Source organism: Sprattus sprattus, assembly GCF_963457725.1.
Source record: "Sprattus sprattus genome assembly, chromosome: 7".
NCBI classification, from domain to species: Eukaryota; Metazoa; Chordata; class Actinopteri; order Clupeiformes; family Clupeidae; genus Sprattus; species Sprattus sprattus.
The window spans coordinates 32,742,475-32,760,586 of NC_137926.1; the positions used below are offsets into that span (position 1 = coordinate 32,742,475).

General features: G+C 41.1%; 1 protein-coding gene across 2 annotated transcripts; it reads right to left on the reverse strand.

Annotated features, from left to right (window-relative positions):
• Nucleotides 1-1,119: 1,119 nt before the first annotated feature.
• samtor (S-adenosylmethionine sensor upstream of mTORC1) lies at nucleotides 1,120-16,700 on the reverse strand. Of its 2 annotated transcripts, none has more exons than XM_080842283.1 (5): nucleotides 16,531-16,700; nucleotides 14,537-14,678; nucleotides 3,827-3,946; nucleotides 3,475-3,589; nucleotides 1,120-3,044 (listed from the first exon to the last, which is right to left on the reverse strand). In XM_080842283.1, the coding sequence occupies exons 1-5, from the start codon at nucleotides 16,691-16,693 to the stop codon at nucleotides 2,451-2,453; spliced, it is 1,134 nt and encodes a 377-aa protein (XP_080698409.1). In that variant the 5' UTR covers nucleotides 16,694-16,700; the 3' UTR covers nucleotides 1,120-2,450. The 2 variants fall into 2 exon arrangements, with proteins under 2 accessions (XP_080698409.1, XP_080698408.1); XM_080842282.1 differs by having other exon boundaries at nucleotides 1,120-3,077.
• Between the last annotated feature and the right edge of the window lie 1,412 nt (nucleotides 16,701-18,112).

Genomic DNA, 18,112 nt, shown 5'->3' on the forward strand with positions numbered 1-18,112 from the left:
AACATTTATGATTTCACTTTTTTAGATTAACTAAGATTAATACATCTTAATTTCACACCAAGTTTGCCTCACACAAATTCACAATATAATATCTGGTGCACCAATATACCTCAGATCCTACTCCTGGGACCAGCCAAACTCTTGACTAGCTACTCATACAAAACAATCTAGGGCGATTCAGGCTTAAATGAGGAATAGATATAAGGATTGCAGAGCAGGGGTTGCTGCCCGAAAGCAGGAGTGAGAACTATTAATCGATCACAACACAATCACAGCTATTCTAATAACTTCATATCATCATTGAAGACATGACCTCAAGGCTATATGCCCATTTTGGAAACATGGACTTTTAGGCCTTTTCTTGGTGTTTTGTTCACATCATTCTGGCTAAATCAACTCCACCATATCACAATGTAAGCAGGAAGTCCTTGTCAAGGTATCTACGCCATAGTGCAATTATAAGACATGCTCCATAGATGGCAGTGAAAGATCAAAGTCAAATCCTTTTGTTGTTGTTAAAACTAAGGCTATGTAGACTAGTAAAACTGTAAATGCAGGGTTCCCTATATTCCTGTGGGTGTTAAACTTCTTCATGTTTGTTACAGGGCCTATGTTACATGCTAAAAGATCAGTTAACATACATTTGTAAGCATGCTTAAAAACACAAGTACACTTTTTCGTAGGTCCTTAATATCTGTAATAAAACCTGATAGCCAGAGAGTGATAATAAAATAAGCATGCATTTTTGGCTCACAACTCAGGAACCTTAAGGGGCCTTATTAAATTTGACGGCCAATAAACAAAGTCTGTCAGGCAAAAACTAAATAGATCATGTGGCGTGTGGGAGTATTGCGCTGATCCACCCATGTTTGCGCCTAGGATCTTCCTCATGGTATTAAATCAGCTTTAGTTTATGTATGGCCAACTTTGCTCATTGCCAGTTGCCCGTCATGGAATTTGGAAAATTTCAATTTCTGAGTTTATAAAATCTTCAACATGCTTGCATCACTCACAAGCACACATAAAGAAGAATGCAAACCCCCAACAAACACACGTTTATGTACAGTATTCACTGTGCCAAATTGTGAAAAAGTATTTAGCAGCTCATTTTATTCGATAAATATTGAAAACAAAAGGGATAACAGGCATGTACACAGATGCAAGGGCTTTGTCTACATTACATTCTATCCAGAAACTCCCAAATTGGGTGCTATTCCACATTTTACAGTGACGTGTAATGATAAGAATTGATTCTAACTACAGCATTCTCTTTGACAGAAATCAAAGGGCCAACCTATGGCATGGCAACCATTTCACTAAGGAAGTAGTTTTTTAATTTGGTGTACTCTTTTCTTGTTATATTGTAAAATGTAATTTTGTCAAACCAACACATATATTCATCTAAAGCTAAAATACATTTTAAAGAACATTAATGATGTCTTGCCTCGGTTCCCCACCCCCTCAAGTCTCCATTGTATATTGGCTACATACAACTTTCTACAGGGTCTCCAAACAGTTTCACCTCATCCTACTCGTCCTCAAGTCCAACAAAGTTTGGTGTGCTACGCATCGACAAATCAGCGACAAATCTCTTACACCAAAATTATGATGTTTCATGAAATGATTTCTATTAAAAAGGTACCACATTGAAATTCTTCACATTTCTAAGCCGACTGACCAACAGCTCCAGTGCACTGCTTGATTCACATTAAATGATTTTCCTAAATTAGGTTTTTGAGCCAAGTAACAAACTGCCTGAAAAGAATCAAGTTAAGTAACACTTGTACAAACACGTGGCAACCTCAAACAATCCACACTACACCTGTAATGAAACTTTAACTGTACTAAAAATAAAATGTGAAAAATCAACCCCATCTTACTAAAACATTAACCACATCTTTAAAATGCTGATGGAACTCTCTATTTTTTTATTACAAAGATATTATTTTCTCCTAACCAGGAATAGTTCTGGCAGGCAACCCCTTCCAACACAGCAGAAATGCTGACCATTCTCCAGCTTTAAACAAAGTTAACCTGCAGTGCCTCTTTAACACTTCTGACATGGTGGAACCATATGACCATGCTCTAGTGCTCCAGTGCTCAGAAAGAGTTAATATATTAATATAAGAGACTTAATATTTGGGAAATGACCAATGTTCTTCTGATAGGATATATGAAGATATATGAAGGTCAGGCTTTCCAAAACTTCAAACCTGAGCCACAGCTTAAAAAAGAGAAAAAACGGGAATGCGTAAGGGGCCGAGACGAAGAACTCATAGTCGGTAAACATATTCTCTTCCATTGTGCAAACTGCATTGTTTTGTACAAAACCATTACAGGGGCGTGTGCCTAGGAGTGAGAAGAGTTCATTTGGCAGCAGGTCTGTCTCGTCAGGCTGGCAGAAGGGAAGGACAGGAGACAGATGGGGAGGAATGGGGAGTACGAGTGTTTTAATTCTGGAGCAAGACTGGGTCCTCCAGCTCATGAAGTGGGGCACTGCTGCTCTGGCTGTCCCCAGAGTCTGAGTCGTATGGCATGTCTGGCAGCTCCGTAAAGCCAAGTGCTAACTGGTCGTCCTCCACGTCTGACCGGATTTCCACAACCCCTTCAAGCTCTTCCTGCTCTGGGCTATGGAAGTCCTGAGGGATGTAGAGCATCTCGGGGTAATTGCAACTCACCAGGTCACTGGTGGTCGTCAGAGACACCTTGCGGAAGGCCATGAGGTGCATGTGGGATGACTTGGCGTACTTGTAGCGGCAGAAGCCCAGTGATTCCACGGCGATACGCCAGCTGCGCATCATGGGGGCGTGGCGGTTCTGGTGGGAGGAGTCTGGTGTGATGATTAGTAGAAGGCCATTTAGGTTGAGCAGCTCATGGGCCTTCTTGCAGCAGATCCAGCGCTGGTATGGAGAGGGGAAGTAGGACAGGAGCAGAGAGAAGACCACCACCTGAAAGAGCTGAGCTGGCAGCGCCTCGATGGGGCCCTGGAGCTGCTGTAAAAAGGCCTCCACGGCGTCAGGGGCCAACTGCAGGGGCTGCTGCAGCTGCAGGTTCAGGAAGTCACACTTGTACACACTCTGAAAATCAAGGATGTGTTGGAGGTTGCAAAGGTTACAGCGAAAGTTGAAAAGGTTACGTTTAAAGAGAATAACGTAATGATAATAATGATGATAATAATTAAAATGATAGTAGTCCCTACTGGAAAAAGTGACCAGGGGAAATGTAGTCACTATGTCTTACATGTATGTAGTCTTACATTTTCATGAATAATGTAGAAACCAAGACAGAAGGTAAAATACACTCCACCACAGCTTCTCCAAAAAGCCTCAATTATGATCCACCTTACAGTTCAACTTTACAGATGGAATGTATTGATAGTGAGCACATTTTTAAGGGAAAGCACCAGTTATCACCGATAACTAAAGTGGTTTGTTAAGAGAGGTTTCCTCAACTGAAGGAATCAGTAGAACGTACCTCAACTGCAGGCACTATGTCGATACCAACTGTGAGAAATTCATCAAATTTCAGAAATGGGTTAAAACAGCTCCCCACATCTAACAGACGAATCTTCCCTGAATGGAGAGCTGACCTATAGTAAAAATAAGTGTATTAAGGTGTGTTAATGGCAGGTGTAAACAAGGCAGTTCTAGAATCAACAAACTCAAATTTGCAGTGTTAGATCAAGATTTGGGATTTAATTAAAACAAAAGACAATCCTCTTGAAATAGCACACATTGAAATGGGAATGTTAGATATTCCAACCTAAACATTTACAGTTTAGGTCATACAATCAATAATCAATGTGAGAGTAAGAATAAGACAGTACCTGGAAGAGCAGCAAGTCTGGGCATTTACAGCAGACCCACAAAAGGCATACTTTGTACTTTTCTCATCTTTCTCCAGCATTCTCTTCATTCCAGCATCAAGAAAATAGTCTTGACAAATACTAAACAGAAAACACACATAACTTCATAGGTGAGAAGTTGAACAATATCCAAATAGAATCTTAGTTCACTAAACATTTGTTGCCTTAAGGCCGAAATGTACTTCTACGACTCCGTGGTCACTCAGCTGCTTTGACAGACTTGTTTACATTTATGGTTCTCCAACGGTTGTGGGTGTTGCAAAGCAATACAAAACATTTAAAAAGATGGCGGACCAAACTCTGTAGATGGACGTATTTGTAGCAAAAAGTTGTTTGTCTGACTTTTTTTTGCTTTGATTTTAAATAATTACAGAGAAATAGACTGTACAATGTAAAAACACGTTATTGTCACTAAAAAATATGTCTGAGGTAGGGGTGGGCGATATGGGCAAAAAAGAACATCTCGATATTTTTTTTAACTTTTACGATAACGATAATTAGACGATATTTAAAAAAAATGTGATTGGAATTCTCAGAGTTATACCTTCTTGGAGATTACAATAATGGGCACAATGTTTAAGGAAAACACTTCTTTAATGTCTTTAAACAAAAATAACTTAAAAGGCACAATATGCAACAATTATGCTTCAGGATTAGGGTTAGGATAAGCGGTTTAACCTTAAAATAACAGCTTAAAAAAAATTGGGGCGCTACAATGACTTTTAATATGGAGAATTGCGTCCGTGCCAATGGCATAGCAGGGTCGATAGGCATATAACTGCCTTCTGTAGTTTTGCCTGCCGATGCCCGCCGACCTGACTTTGATTACCTTCTGCCGATCTAGTAAGTAGCTTATTTGCCGTCTTGCTTAGTCTTGTGTTGCACATGATTGATGTTTGACTGTGTAAGGACAGTCGTTGAGTAATTAGTTTGTCATAATGTCAAAGTCAGCACATTTCAAGAGATTTCGTTAGTTTTAGCTGCTAGCATACCTTTAGCGAATAGCTATTAATCCTTAATGCACCTTTAATTGAACTGCAATGCAGAAATATTGAACTCTTGTAATAAAGTGCTCCATGAATCCATGAGAATTATTGGACATCAACAGCAGTTCTTTTGGCCTTATTAAACTTAAAATTCTGTCCAGGATTGTACAAAAATACAAATACATGAGCATTAGAGCATGGATTGGGACGAATTTTCTGTCCGAGCCCGGCCCTGTCCGTCAGAATAGTAACCGAGCCCGGACAGAGTCCTACAGCCATTAAAATATTTCTCAACTGTTCAAAGTACTAATGCCACATTGACGCACGTTTTTTATGAATAGCCTGGCTTTATTAAACTGGGGCATCAACAGTTAAATGCTCTCTCACACAATCAAGCGCTGTTAAACGCACAAGCGTACAGAATAAGGCCAATAAGCATATTTAAATTAAATTATTCACATTGCAAGAACGTTTAGTTAAATGGTGCGGCTCCTTTAAGAGGAGCACGTACAGGGAGGGACAACGGTGACTCGTAGTTTGGATGTAGCAACAAACATTTATGTGCTGTGAAAGTGTTAACCAGTATGTGAGTAACGTGAGTTTTATTAAAGCATAGCGTGTGTAATGTGTAGCTATTTCATTCCGTTTGCTAACCTTTCCTGCTGTCTGTATTTACTAACCAGCAGCAGACGTAAAGGAAAGGATAAACCCCGAAGTTAAAAACATGCAATCTACTTCGGCCGGGGAGCATTTTACTCCTCTGCAATCTCCAACTACGTTCAGAGACAGACAGCAGGAAAGGTTAACAAACGGAATGAAATAGCTACACATTACACACGCTGGGCCCTATTTAGGAGATCAGAAACGCAAGTAGGACGGCGCCAAACGCAAGTAGCTGTGTGGGCGGCTCTATAGCGCATTTGCTATTATAACGGCGGAAAAAACACATTTGCCTCCGGCGCAAATGTCAAATGGGTTGGTCCAAAGGAGGTTACTCAGCCATAGGTGTGGTTTGGGCGTAATATGCAATAAACCAATCAGAGCGTCATCTCACATTCCCTTTAAGAGCGAGGAGCGCATATTCCATAGCGGCTTGTTATTGTAATGGCGGAATTACCGGGAGGAAGACAGGAAAGGTTCACAGCCGAGGAGACCGACGTGCTCGTCAGGGCCGTAAAAAGCTGGGAGAGAAATATATATGGGGATGCGAGAAACCCTCCAAAAGTGAGCCAAGTCAAGCAAGCATGGGAAGATATTGCCGTGATTGTTTCTGCTACGGGGCACCCGAAAACGGCTACACAATGCCGAAAACGGTATAATGACGTCCGGAAACGTGGGAAATCCAAGCTGGCAGGTAACACACGTTCTCGTGGCCTCACGGGAGGTGGATCTGCCTCGACCCAGGACCTGACGGCAGCAGAGGACATCGCCACGTCTACCCTCACGCCTGAGAGCGTGCAGGGATTTGGGGGCATGGAAATCGGCATGGGGGTACGTGAAGGTAGTCCAGGGGGGTACGTGAGATTTTTAAAAGATATATTTCAAATAAGCCTCCATTCAAAAATCATTTAAAAATAGTTATTATACTGCTCTTCAGAATGTTCCAAAATGTACGTTGATTTGTATGGGCCATATGTGGGTTAAATGCCTGCGTTCGCAGGTTTGTAATTCCTTGATATTCACTGCTTCGGAAAGTTTATCACCGCTGTCATTGGCAACGGGTTTTTTTGCTTCTAATTCACATCTTTCATATCATTCCGCAAGTAGTCCGGTTAGTTAACGTAACGGAAGGTCATTGAAACTTGAAGTCAGAAGGTGGATTGCTCAGCATTTGCGTGCAGAACAATTTTTTTCTTAGCGGAAATCACGAAATGGAAACAAACTCATTCAAAAGAGGGAGGAATGTCTTCTATCGTTTTGGCAAGTAACTAATAAGCGCAATTTTTTTCGCGAAAACATGGGAGCTGAACACAGAAGTGCGTTGGCTCTCTCGAGGGAAAATACTCAAACGGCTGTTGGATTTACGATCTGAAGTACAGACCTTTCTGATTGAGCACAGACCCCCAATGCCACACAGATTGGCTTGCAAATATGTGCTATCTGGCAGATATATATCAGCAAACTGAACGAACTGAATATGTCTGCAGGGAAAGGACACCAGCAATTTAAACCTGTATGACAAGGTGGGAGGTTTCCCGAAGAAAGCAGAGCTGTGGAGAAGAGCCTCTGCACAGGGGGATTTCACCTGCTTTCCTCAGATAGATGATTTTCTCTCTAGTGAGGATGTTGACAGAGCTCCAGTCCAGTTGGTCATCGTGGGACATTAGACCAATTTGATTCAACATTTTAATTTTCAATTTCCTACTTTCCTGACATGGAGGAGAAATCTACACAGCTGGATTGGGTGAAAAACCCATTTCTCTTGTCCGAAGGATGTGGAAGCTCTGTCACTAATCAGGAAACACTCATGGAAGTGTCATCTGACCGTGGGCTCCAGATGAAGTTTGCCACATCCACACTCACACAGTTTTGGATTTGTGTGAAGCAGGAGCACCCTGACCTGGGAGAGAAAGCTTTGGAGCAGTTACTATGCCTCGACATATTTATGTGAGGCCTCCTTCTCTGCAATGACTGTGATCAAAACAAAGCAGAGAAACAGACTGTGCCTGGAGAAGAGCTTGATCACAGCAAGCACAAGTTTCTTACTAAAATGTAATTGCAAACGCACTCAGTTCAATGCAACAATATTCAATGTTCAATCTTCAGTGCTTACAGTTTAACAAATCAGACAATGATGGCATAGCGCTGTGTATAACATATTTTTTTCAATCAAAAATGCTTTGCGCTGGTTAGGGGGTACTTGGCTGAAAAAATATTTCACAGGGGGTACAATACTGAAAAAAGGTTGAGAACCACTGCACTAGGTTATGTATGCATGGTAATAATATTGCAATTTGCTCAAGCAATACTGGAGATGGCAATGGTTTGCTTACCTCATTATAGAGGAAGTAGCGCTTTTGTCAGGTGAGCTCTCCTCTCTCGTGCTGCTGCTGGGGCATTTCGGTTTAATGGCATCGGCACATGCAGTTCAACCTCACGTCTTCTAAAGTCCTCTAATCTATCCTTATTTATGTCATTGACACATCCATTATTCATGGCAATGTTGTGTAAAACACAACATGCCACAAAGAATGCTGCGACTTTTTGAGGACTGTACTGTAAAGTCCCACCTGACCTGTCCAAACACCTGAAGCGCATTTTTATAATGCCAAATGTTCGCTCTATTATACTGCGTGTGTGTGTGTGTGTTTTCTGTTGAAATGAGTTTCGCGCACTGTTGCAGGGTTGATAAAAGGCCTCATTAGCCAGGTTTTTAAATGGATAGCCGTTGTCCCCCAACAGCCACCCATCCAATGGAGGATTCTCCTCGAAAAGGGCAGGAATTGATGAGTTTGCCACTTTGAACGAGTCGTGGCTTGAGCCAGGATAGTTGGCAAAAACGTGACAGACAGGTGAAGTGGCATCGCAAATGGTTTGGATGTTTATGGAATGTGTTCCCTTGCGGTTTACATAAATCAGTGCGTTTACTGGGGGGGCATGTATTTGAATATGGGTGCAGTCTATAGCGCCAAGGACGCCAGGGAACCCATACTTCTCCCAGAACGCCTGCTTAGCCCTCTCCTGGCTGTCGGGAAATTTTATGAATTCCCCAGCATGTCGGACTAGACCTGACGTAACTGCATGTATAGCCGAACTTATTGCAGACTGTGAAATGCCTCCAATAGAGCTGAGGGGGTGCTGGAACGACCCAGACGCATAAAAATGCAGTGCCGCTGTAACTTTCACCGCAACAGGGAGGGCATAGGGAGAGTGTGCGTCTGTCCCCAGCTCATCTGCCAGGAGATGGCAGACATCAGTCACAGCCTGACGGGTCAGGCGTAGCTTTCGCCTGCATTCCTCCTCACTCAAAGAAAGGTAGGTCTGCCTGGGCCGGTAGACCCTCTCCCTCCGGCGTCCGATCCTCTGCTAGGGTTGGGTACCGAGAACCGGTACCAATACGGCACCGGTTCCATACAACCGATACCTACCCGGACCGAAATGCAACGCAGATTTCGGTGCTTCCTTTCGGTGCCTGATCAGATTTTTTTTTTTTTTTTTTTTTTAATTTTTATAATTTAACAAAACTAGCGATAGCTAACGAGATGTAACGTTAGTGGCGTAGATCTTTCTGAGTACGATCTGTATACTTTTTTGTGTTGCTAACAGATTTCGTGGGGCACATATAAAACTGCTCCATCTCCCAATGTAGACTCTCGCCTGTGTCGCTCACGCTGCATTCCGTATGGGACTAGTGGAAACGAGATTTGTGTTGAGTAGTTGGCATGGTAATGGGTTGACTTGCGTGTGGTTTCGGTTTCAAGATAAGTGTGGTTGTTCTAAGCAGAAGTTGGATACGCTTTATTAAACGGAGAGCTACCGTCTCATCCAAAGATATTCCTTCTCAATGTGAGTTCTTAAGAGAGCACTCGGACGCTACAATAACATTGCAACAGTCTGACAGCGAAGAGCAGGCAGCCTTGCACAGAGCAAGCACAAACAGAGCTAGCCATCAATATAGAAAATGTCAAAAGGTAAACGATCAAAAGTGTGGCTGTATTTCGCACAAAAAGATTCAAACAACGCGACGTGCAGCATATGCAACAACAAAATTGCGTGTTTGGGGGAGAGAACTCAAGAGGCTCTGAAGCTAAACTCTTAAAGGGGCAGTACACATTCACGAAACCAGTGGGTTTAAATAAATGCAAACTAATTAATATTTTTTTTACTCTGAAGGCAAACATACTCATATTTCTGCAAAAGTATTACTGAAGTGTGAAGTGTGTGTACAGAGTGTGTTATGTATTTATTTATATTTATTTAAGTATACTGTAAACAGTTGTTATAAGTTAATATATTGTTCATAGTTGAAGTTAAAAGGTTTGAAGCCAAGTGTTTTGTATTTTTATTTATAGTATACCTTAAACAGTTAATATATTGTTAAATTTGAAGAAAACTATTTGCCTTGGCAATAAATAAGCCTAATGTCTTTAATTAAAAAAAAAAAAAAAGTATCGGTTCTGGCACCGTTTAGGCACCGGTATCGTTTTAAAAGTATCGGTTATGTACCGGTATCGGAAAAAACCCAAACGATACCCATCCCTATCCTCTGCCCCAAGACGTATTCCATTTCACTGAGCAATGGACAAAAATTACGATTAACCGCAACTTAACTGGTACGTCGGCGAGTAAGGTTCTTAATGGACTTACATGACGGTATGACAGTCTTCAGAATATCGGAATTGTTCTTCAGCTCTGTTTCCGGGCTCTTGACGGAGAACCCATTTAGACAGGTGTCTTTATATACCTATGTGTCATGCCGCTATTGGCCAACCAGTCTGGTTTGAACCGCCATTACAATTAACCTGAATCATTTGGGTCAATGTGTACGCTAGATGTATGCCTATTTTTTAAATATCTTGGATATGGATATCACAATGATTTCCTCATGTGGTAAATACTTTATTTTCCTTGTAATTATACAGCCGCGGAAAAAATTAAGAGACCACTTCAAAATTATCAGTTTCTCTGGTTTTACTATTTATTGGTATGTGTTAAAGTAAAAATGTACATTTTTGTTTTATTCTATAACCTACTGGCAACATTCCTACCAAATTTCAAATACAAATATTGTCATTTAGATCATTTATTTGCAGAAAAATGACAATTGGTCAAAATAGCAAAAAATATGCAGTGTCTTCAGATCTCGAATAATGCAAAGAAAACAACCTCATATTCATTTTTAAACTACACAATACTAATGCTTTAACTTAGGAAGAGTTCAGAAATCAATATTTGGTGGAATAACCTTGATTTAAAATCACAACTTTCATGTGTCTTGGCATGCTCTCCACCAGTCTTTCACATTGCCGTTGGGTGACTTTATGCTACTCCTGGCGCAAGAATTCAAGCAGCTCGGCTTCTTTTCATGGCTTGTGACCATCCATTTTCCTCTTGATCACATTTCAGAGTTTTTTTTATGGGATTCAGGTCTCGAAATTGGGCTGGCCATGACAGGGTCCTGATCTGGTGGTACTCCATCCACACCTTTACTGGCCTGGCTGTGTGGCATGGAGCATTGCCCTGCTGGAAAAAACACTTCTCAGAGTTGGGGAACATTGTCAGAGCAAAAGGAAGCAAGTTTTTCTTCCGGGACAACGTTGTACTTTGCCTGGCTGAGGTTTGTAAAAGACCATAAGGATTGAACCAAAGCGGACTGGAGGGTCTTCTAAGTTCGTCTTCTCTGATGAGTCCAATTTCACAGTAGGTGCAAGACTCTGTGGCTTGTAGGCCTCTCCAGGTCTCCGTCTAACCATCAGACGACCATGTGTTGGGCAAAGCTGAAAATTGGACTCAGAGAAGATGAACTTAGAAGATGACCTCCAGCACAGCGGGCATCCAGTCCGTGGCTCTTCATGTCCTGGAGAAGCTCCAACCCTGAGCAGTAGTTGTCCTTCAAAATGGACAGATTTGACCGACAGTAGGGTCTGACTAGATCCATGATGACATGGTGAGCTAGACCCTTCTCCTGTGTCCCCTCACACCCTGTGTACACTTGGACGTTTGTAACATAGCAAGTGGAGCTCTCTGCCATGACCCACACCTTGAAACCCCATTGTGTTGTTTTGAGGGGGAGGTACTGACGGAAGGCAAGTCTTCTTTTGAATTTCAACAAGCTCTCATCTATTGTCGGAAAGCCCTTCACCTCGTAGAGTGAATGAAAATGAAACTGTCTGAGCAGTCCATGTCTAGTGCTTGGTTATCTTGTAAGTGGAGATGCCTAAAATCCTTGTAGGTGTTCACACAGGTAAGTATGTAAGTTGCTTGAATGATACATATGACACATTTGTGCTATTATTATTACCACCAGATCATTGTGAATTTGTCCCATGACATGGCTTTGAGAAGAGTTGTCTGAGAAAGCCATTTATTTTATCGCCGATAGTCTGTCCTCGCTGGCAACTGAAGAATGCCCATGGTGACACACAGCCCAATCAATGAAATAGTAGCAGATGTTCACTTACTGCTGGGGTTTCGCTTCTGCTTTGGTCCACATAAGAATTTGTCTGCGTCACACATGGGCAGATACATTTGGACCTGTAGTGGTGTTGCATTGTCAGGCAGGTCAATCTTGACCCCTGGCTTGCGGTGATACTCGCTCTTATGGTGTGGGTGATAGAGACTGTTTAATTGGTTTCATAAGCTACAGACCTAGATCCAGGTGGCATGTGTTTCCTATGTGTGTAGTTGTAAGCTAATGTGTGACAGTAAAAGTTAGGATATTCGGTCATGGCTTCCAGGGAGGGACGATTGTTAAGTGAATCAGTCAAAAGTCTGTACCTTAATAAATACAGGTAACTGACCTAAAACATCTAAAACATGGTTTTAATGGAATTAAAATTCAACAAAGTGCTCAGCTCAGTGCAGTGGAGTGGAGTGCTTGACAGTAACCTGCTTAAATTCCACCAGCAAAATCCCCCCTCTCCCACAAACACCCTAAATCTAATGATGAATCTGCAAAGTAGGAAACATCTGAGTTTCGACAGCTAGAGGACCATGAGGAGCAATTCACTGTATCTGACAAAAGTGTATGAGATTAGAATCCTGGGCTGTACCTTAAAGCACAGAAAGACTTAAGTAAAGTTACAGTTATTTCTGGCAACCTTGCATACTACAAACTATAGGCCAATTAGAAGTCAATAAAAAATAGCTCCTCTTTTATGGAATCAGATCAATGCCATAAATATTTTGTAATCTGTAATATAGATTTTGTATCTGTAATATAGATGTAGTATCTGTGAAACCATCTACACTTTCAAAACCTACGTATCTACAGATACGGATTTCAAATACGAGATGTATCTTCACTTTCAAAATGTATTTACAGATACAGATTTCAAATACGAAATGTATCTGCACTTTCAAAAACTATCTTCACTTTCAAAATCTATCTGCAGATACGGATTTCAGTTACGCATTACGGATTTCTGTTACGAATTACAAAATCTTTTTGGCACTGTTTTTACAGCCTTTCAAAAGAGCCAATCAGCGCTTTTGGCAGATTTTCTAAAGCGCCAATCAACACATTGTATCCTGTACAGACTAGCCAATCAGCGCAAGCTTGCTGGCAACTGCTGGCCCGCGCATTATTCAACAGCTATAACCTAAATCTGCCACCGCTCTGCCTAGGGAGAGATCTGGGGTCTCCCCCTCACGGTTTGAATACAATTCGGTGTACGAACGCCGTGGGGGACGTTAAACAAGCATGCCTTATGTCTGGCCCGAAGGGCTGATGAACACCTGTACTATTAAGTTAATCTTAGGCTCTGGCGATTCAGAGATCGCTTGGCTGCAGAACGCATTGTGACTAAGACTCCAGCTTGCTGCCTCATATATCTCTTCCACTGAGACGCTAGAAAACTCGCTTCCACAAAAAATACACAATAAAGCGTTTTCAAGGACTTCAGAAAATGGTTACAAATAGCCTACCCCAAAGTGCCATGAAAAGAAACGAAAATGACATTGCAAAGTGGTTTTGAAATCAGGCTGGTCTTTATCCAGTTGTTGAGGATGCATATGCACTTAACGGTACACCCCCACCATTACTTTGCATGTGTCTGGAGAACAAGACAAAAGCAGTCTGTCTGCTAAATGTTGTCATCGTGATAATGGGTCATATGAATACTGTTCATGGTTAACTTAATTAAATGTGAATAGGAGATCGGTCACGAAAATGCTAACGTTAGCTTTGGACAGGTGGAACGAAGTGTGGAGTGAAAACCACTGACTATGATTGTGCGTTTTACAATGACTTTATTAACAACTCCAAATATAGGACTTCTTACTTGTGCCAGTTCTCGGTCTCTGATCCATGACTGCTGCATACCGTTTCACTCAACTTTCCCAGCAAGCTAGCGCTGATCAGTACAGGATACAATGTGTTGATTGGCGCTTTAGAAAATCTGCTAAAAGCGCTGATTGGCTCTTTAGAAAGGAAGTAAAGACAGTGCCAAAAAGATTTTGTAATTCGTAACAGAAATCCGTAACTCGTACTTGAAATCCGTATCCGTAATGCGTAATTGAAATCCGTAACTGAAATCCATATCTGCAGATAGATTTTGAAAGTGAAGATAGTTTTTGAAAGTGTATTTCGTATTTGAAATCCGTATCTGTAGATAGGTTTTGAAAGTGTAGATGGTTTCACAGATACAAAATCTATATTACAGATACAAAATCTATATTACAGATTACAAAATATTTATGGCATTGATCTGATTCCATACTCTTTTGCTCTGAATATGAAATGTCACTTTGGGGCTACAACCATTGTATCTGAGACTTATTGGGGAATGATCACACAAAGACTGCAGCTGTGATCAATGTGGCCTTCTCACCTACCAACATTCCACACATGTCTTATGCATGCCTCAATCATGTGCTCATTTTCTTTTCCATGTCAAGTCTATTCTATTACATTACATTCGCTATAGGGATATGACACAGCCAAGAATGGTTCACAACAGTCGTATATTTAGAGAGGAAAGAATTCAGTCCATCTATTGAAAGAGAAAGTGAAATAGTGTCTTACCTGCGACACCATTCAATGCGAACTTCTCCTTCACAATTTTTAGTCCAGCAGTTATCAGCAAGGTTCTTCATGGCCACAGCGTACTCACTGAGTGTTAGCTCATCTTCACAGTGCTCGCGCCAAATCTTCTCAAAGTCTCCCACTGCAAAGCATTACATAGGGAAAAACCTTGGTAATCTTGACCAGACGTGCAGCAATTCATTTTGTAAATGCTGTTATAGTCAATTAGTGGGCCAAATCATTAAGCACGTTGTTGCACGCATTAACAGGCTGAGACATAGAAAACAAATTAGTTTCTAGGTCTATGGATTGTCACTTAGTTGTAACAAGTGAAAAAAATCTGTCAACACCAGAACAACCAAAAACATTAAAAAAAAATATGAGCAACTAAGAGGGTCATCAACTGCAGCTAACCTCGCCTAGCAGGGAGCACATCAGCTACACGTCTACACAGGATTGGGCTCTGTGGGAGGAGAGTTCATTTGAGTTCAAAACCAGATTGAGTAGCCTATGATTCGCATTTGCAACAACACGAGCCGCCTGCATGACATTCTAAAATAAAGAAATGTAACTAACTAAATTAAGAGACTGTTTAATTGGTTTCATAAGCTACAGACCTAGATCCAGGTGGCATGTGATTCCTATGTGTGTAGTTGTAAGCTAATGTGTGATAAAAGTTAGGATATTCTGTCATGGCTTCCAGGGAGGGACGATTGTTAAGTGAATCAGTCAAAAGTCTGTACCTTAATAAATACAGGTAACTGACCTAAAACATCTAAAACATGGTTTTAATGGAATTAAAATTCAACAAAGTGCTCAGCTCAGTGCAGTGGAGTGCTTGACAGTAACCTGCTTAAATTCCACCAGCAAAATCCCCCCTCTCCCACAAACACCCTAAATCTAATGATGAATCTGCTAAGTAGGAAACATTGGACCCTCCCATGTACACGGTGAAGTAAAGGCCTCTTGTCGTGCACGTGTATAAGAGTACAAGATACATTGGAAAATAACATGTTTTTTCATCAAATTTACCGCTTTAAAAATGTAATTGAACCATAATGATATTACCCTGACTGAGCAATATAATGCCCGGCTGGAGATAGGCTTAACAGATCATGCCTTTCTGATTATCCAGGTATGAGGTCGAAGAATGGACCATGTGCATTCTCCTTCTCACACAGGAATCAACCCTTGCAACACCAGGAGAGGACACTCGTACTGAACCACTACTTTCTTTGCACGTCTCTATACTAAATATAATACACTAAAAGTCCAACATATAATAATGTGGCATTACAGATTTTGAAATGCATCGATTCATGCTTTTCAGACAGCCTCCAACGAATAGGCTAACGCAATTTGGCCCAGATAGGGCTGGTTCCTCTACTAGGTATGTGGTAGACAAAACAACATGTTAGCACACGTTATTCTAACGCAATATCAGACCTTACATTTCTAAATTTAAGTTTTTAGCTCTCAGTATCTAGTCTAGTATTGGATGGGTCAAAAAAAAAACCTGACCAGACATTGCTGGAACTACCTTTTTTGCAATTATGGCACGGTGTAACGTTAACGTAGCTTCGCCGGTGACTAAGGTTACATTAAGACATGGAAAGAAGTGCAGTTTGACTGCCAAACACTCAGTTCACAATGAAGTAGACGGCAAAAAGAAGGAAAGCTCTATCCATCTTTGAAAGATTTAATCTGGTTGACAAATGTAGCCATTTAAATTAGCGTTAGCTGTGTAAACGCCGGCCCCAATTGACTAACGTTAGCTAGCCATGTCCCTACCGGATTATTGCATAAAAGAGCTGTGTTGAAACTAGAAAACTACTCTTAATAAACAATAACATCTTGCTATGGCATGTAGGCGACGTTAAGCGACACCTGTCATACATTATCTATAACCACATCGTCAGTCCAACAGACAGAGCTAACTTACAAGTAATGTTAGCTAAGTTCCGTTGTAGCTATGGCGTAGCAATAAGCATTACCTTCAACATATTTCCTCCGAAGTTTTCGGTGGACATTCTTCACTACACCGGATAATTTCTCCTGTTCTATTTTCTCAGTCCTAATAGATTTAGTGTTAGAATAGGGAATACGGTGAAACTGTTCCAGGTCCATTCCACTGTCGACGTTGTTGAAAAAAGCCATTATTACATTAGCTCGATGGACATCCAGTGCTCTACCGGCACGCTGCCATACCCCACTTGACTAAAGTTCGGTGCTCCGTTCCAATGAGTCTTCAACTGATCAATCATGACAGCGTCTAAAAATTAAGGATTCAAGAGCAGTGAATACAGCAGGGCAGATATTTAACAGCAGCCCACATGTGACTGACTGCCCGATCCAGCCGAATTGATGACTTTGGCTAATAGTCTGTCTGTCGCAACGATATCTGGTCTGTTTTAGCTTAATAACAATTGATTTCAGGAAGTTGCCGTCAAGAAGTGCACCTGGCACTGCAGGCTACATAGGTAAGGTCTTCGCAAACCCACAACACATTTATTGCAGGCTGTGAAGTTTGCACGTTAGGGAACAACACGCAGCGGCAGATCTGAATCATAAACCCTGCAAATCGCCATGACTAGTATGGAGTTAAAGTAGTATGAAGTGACTAGTATGAAGGAAATATATGAGCTACAATATATAGCATGGAAATCTAAAATAAAAAGTAAAAGTTAGTGAAAAAAAAAATATTCATGACAAAATGTGTGACAGCTGCACAGCACAGACTCAGAGCACTGGAACTTTATTAAATGCATTGTTTTAATAATAATAATAATTCATTTTATTTTTTACGCACTAGCAATAAAGCGTTGTACAAGTAGATAGTGTCGCAGAGCTCAGATACAACCTTCATCCCTCTGAAATGTGTAGACAAAGCCCCCCAGGCTTTTCTGTTCCTGTGAATTGTTGCATTGTAGACTTCTTTAAGGCTGTGTGTATTTCGTCATTTCACAGGCTGCAGCTTGAATGAGTTGGCATTGCTCCAGTGGCACAAGCAGTCACAAACCCACAAACACAATTAATAGTATATAATTTACTGTCATGCTTACCCCTCATACAGATATGATTTTCATACCAAATATAGCCTTTGCATGCTTGGTCCCCAACACAGGGCGCGGACAACAGAATGGCATGGTTGTCATGGAGATGTCAAACCCAGTTTCCATTAACACTAGTTAACTAGCATAATGTAGCATAGCATAACTTGCATGTTGAAAGTAAGATTGCATCAATGCAAATGGAGCTCACCAGAGAGAGCTGTTGTTGCAGTAATGTCTTCATGTGAGTTATCATTGGCTTACTCTATGAAATATGTTGTTAAGACCGCTGAAGACAATTACACATAGGTCTAGTAGTCTATGTTGTCACAGACAGCATAGTTTTAGCTACTGCGAGCGGAAGTTAGCGACAGCTTACTGACTATCCTTCGCAAGCTTATCATAGGATAGCAGGGATACATTAGAAACGTTATCAGGTTACTGGTGTAGTCGTAAAGAGATATTATACACTGTTACACACTGACATTTAAGCTGTAAATTAAATCATATGGTTGTGCCTTGATGA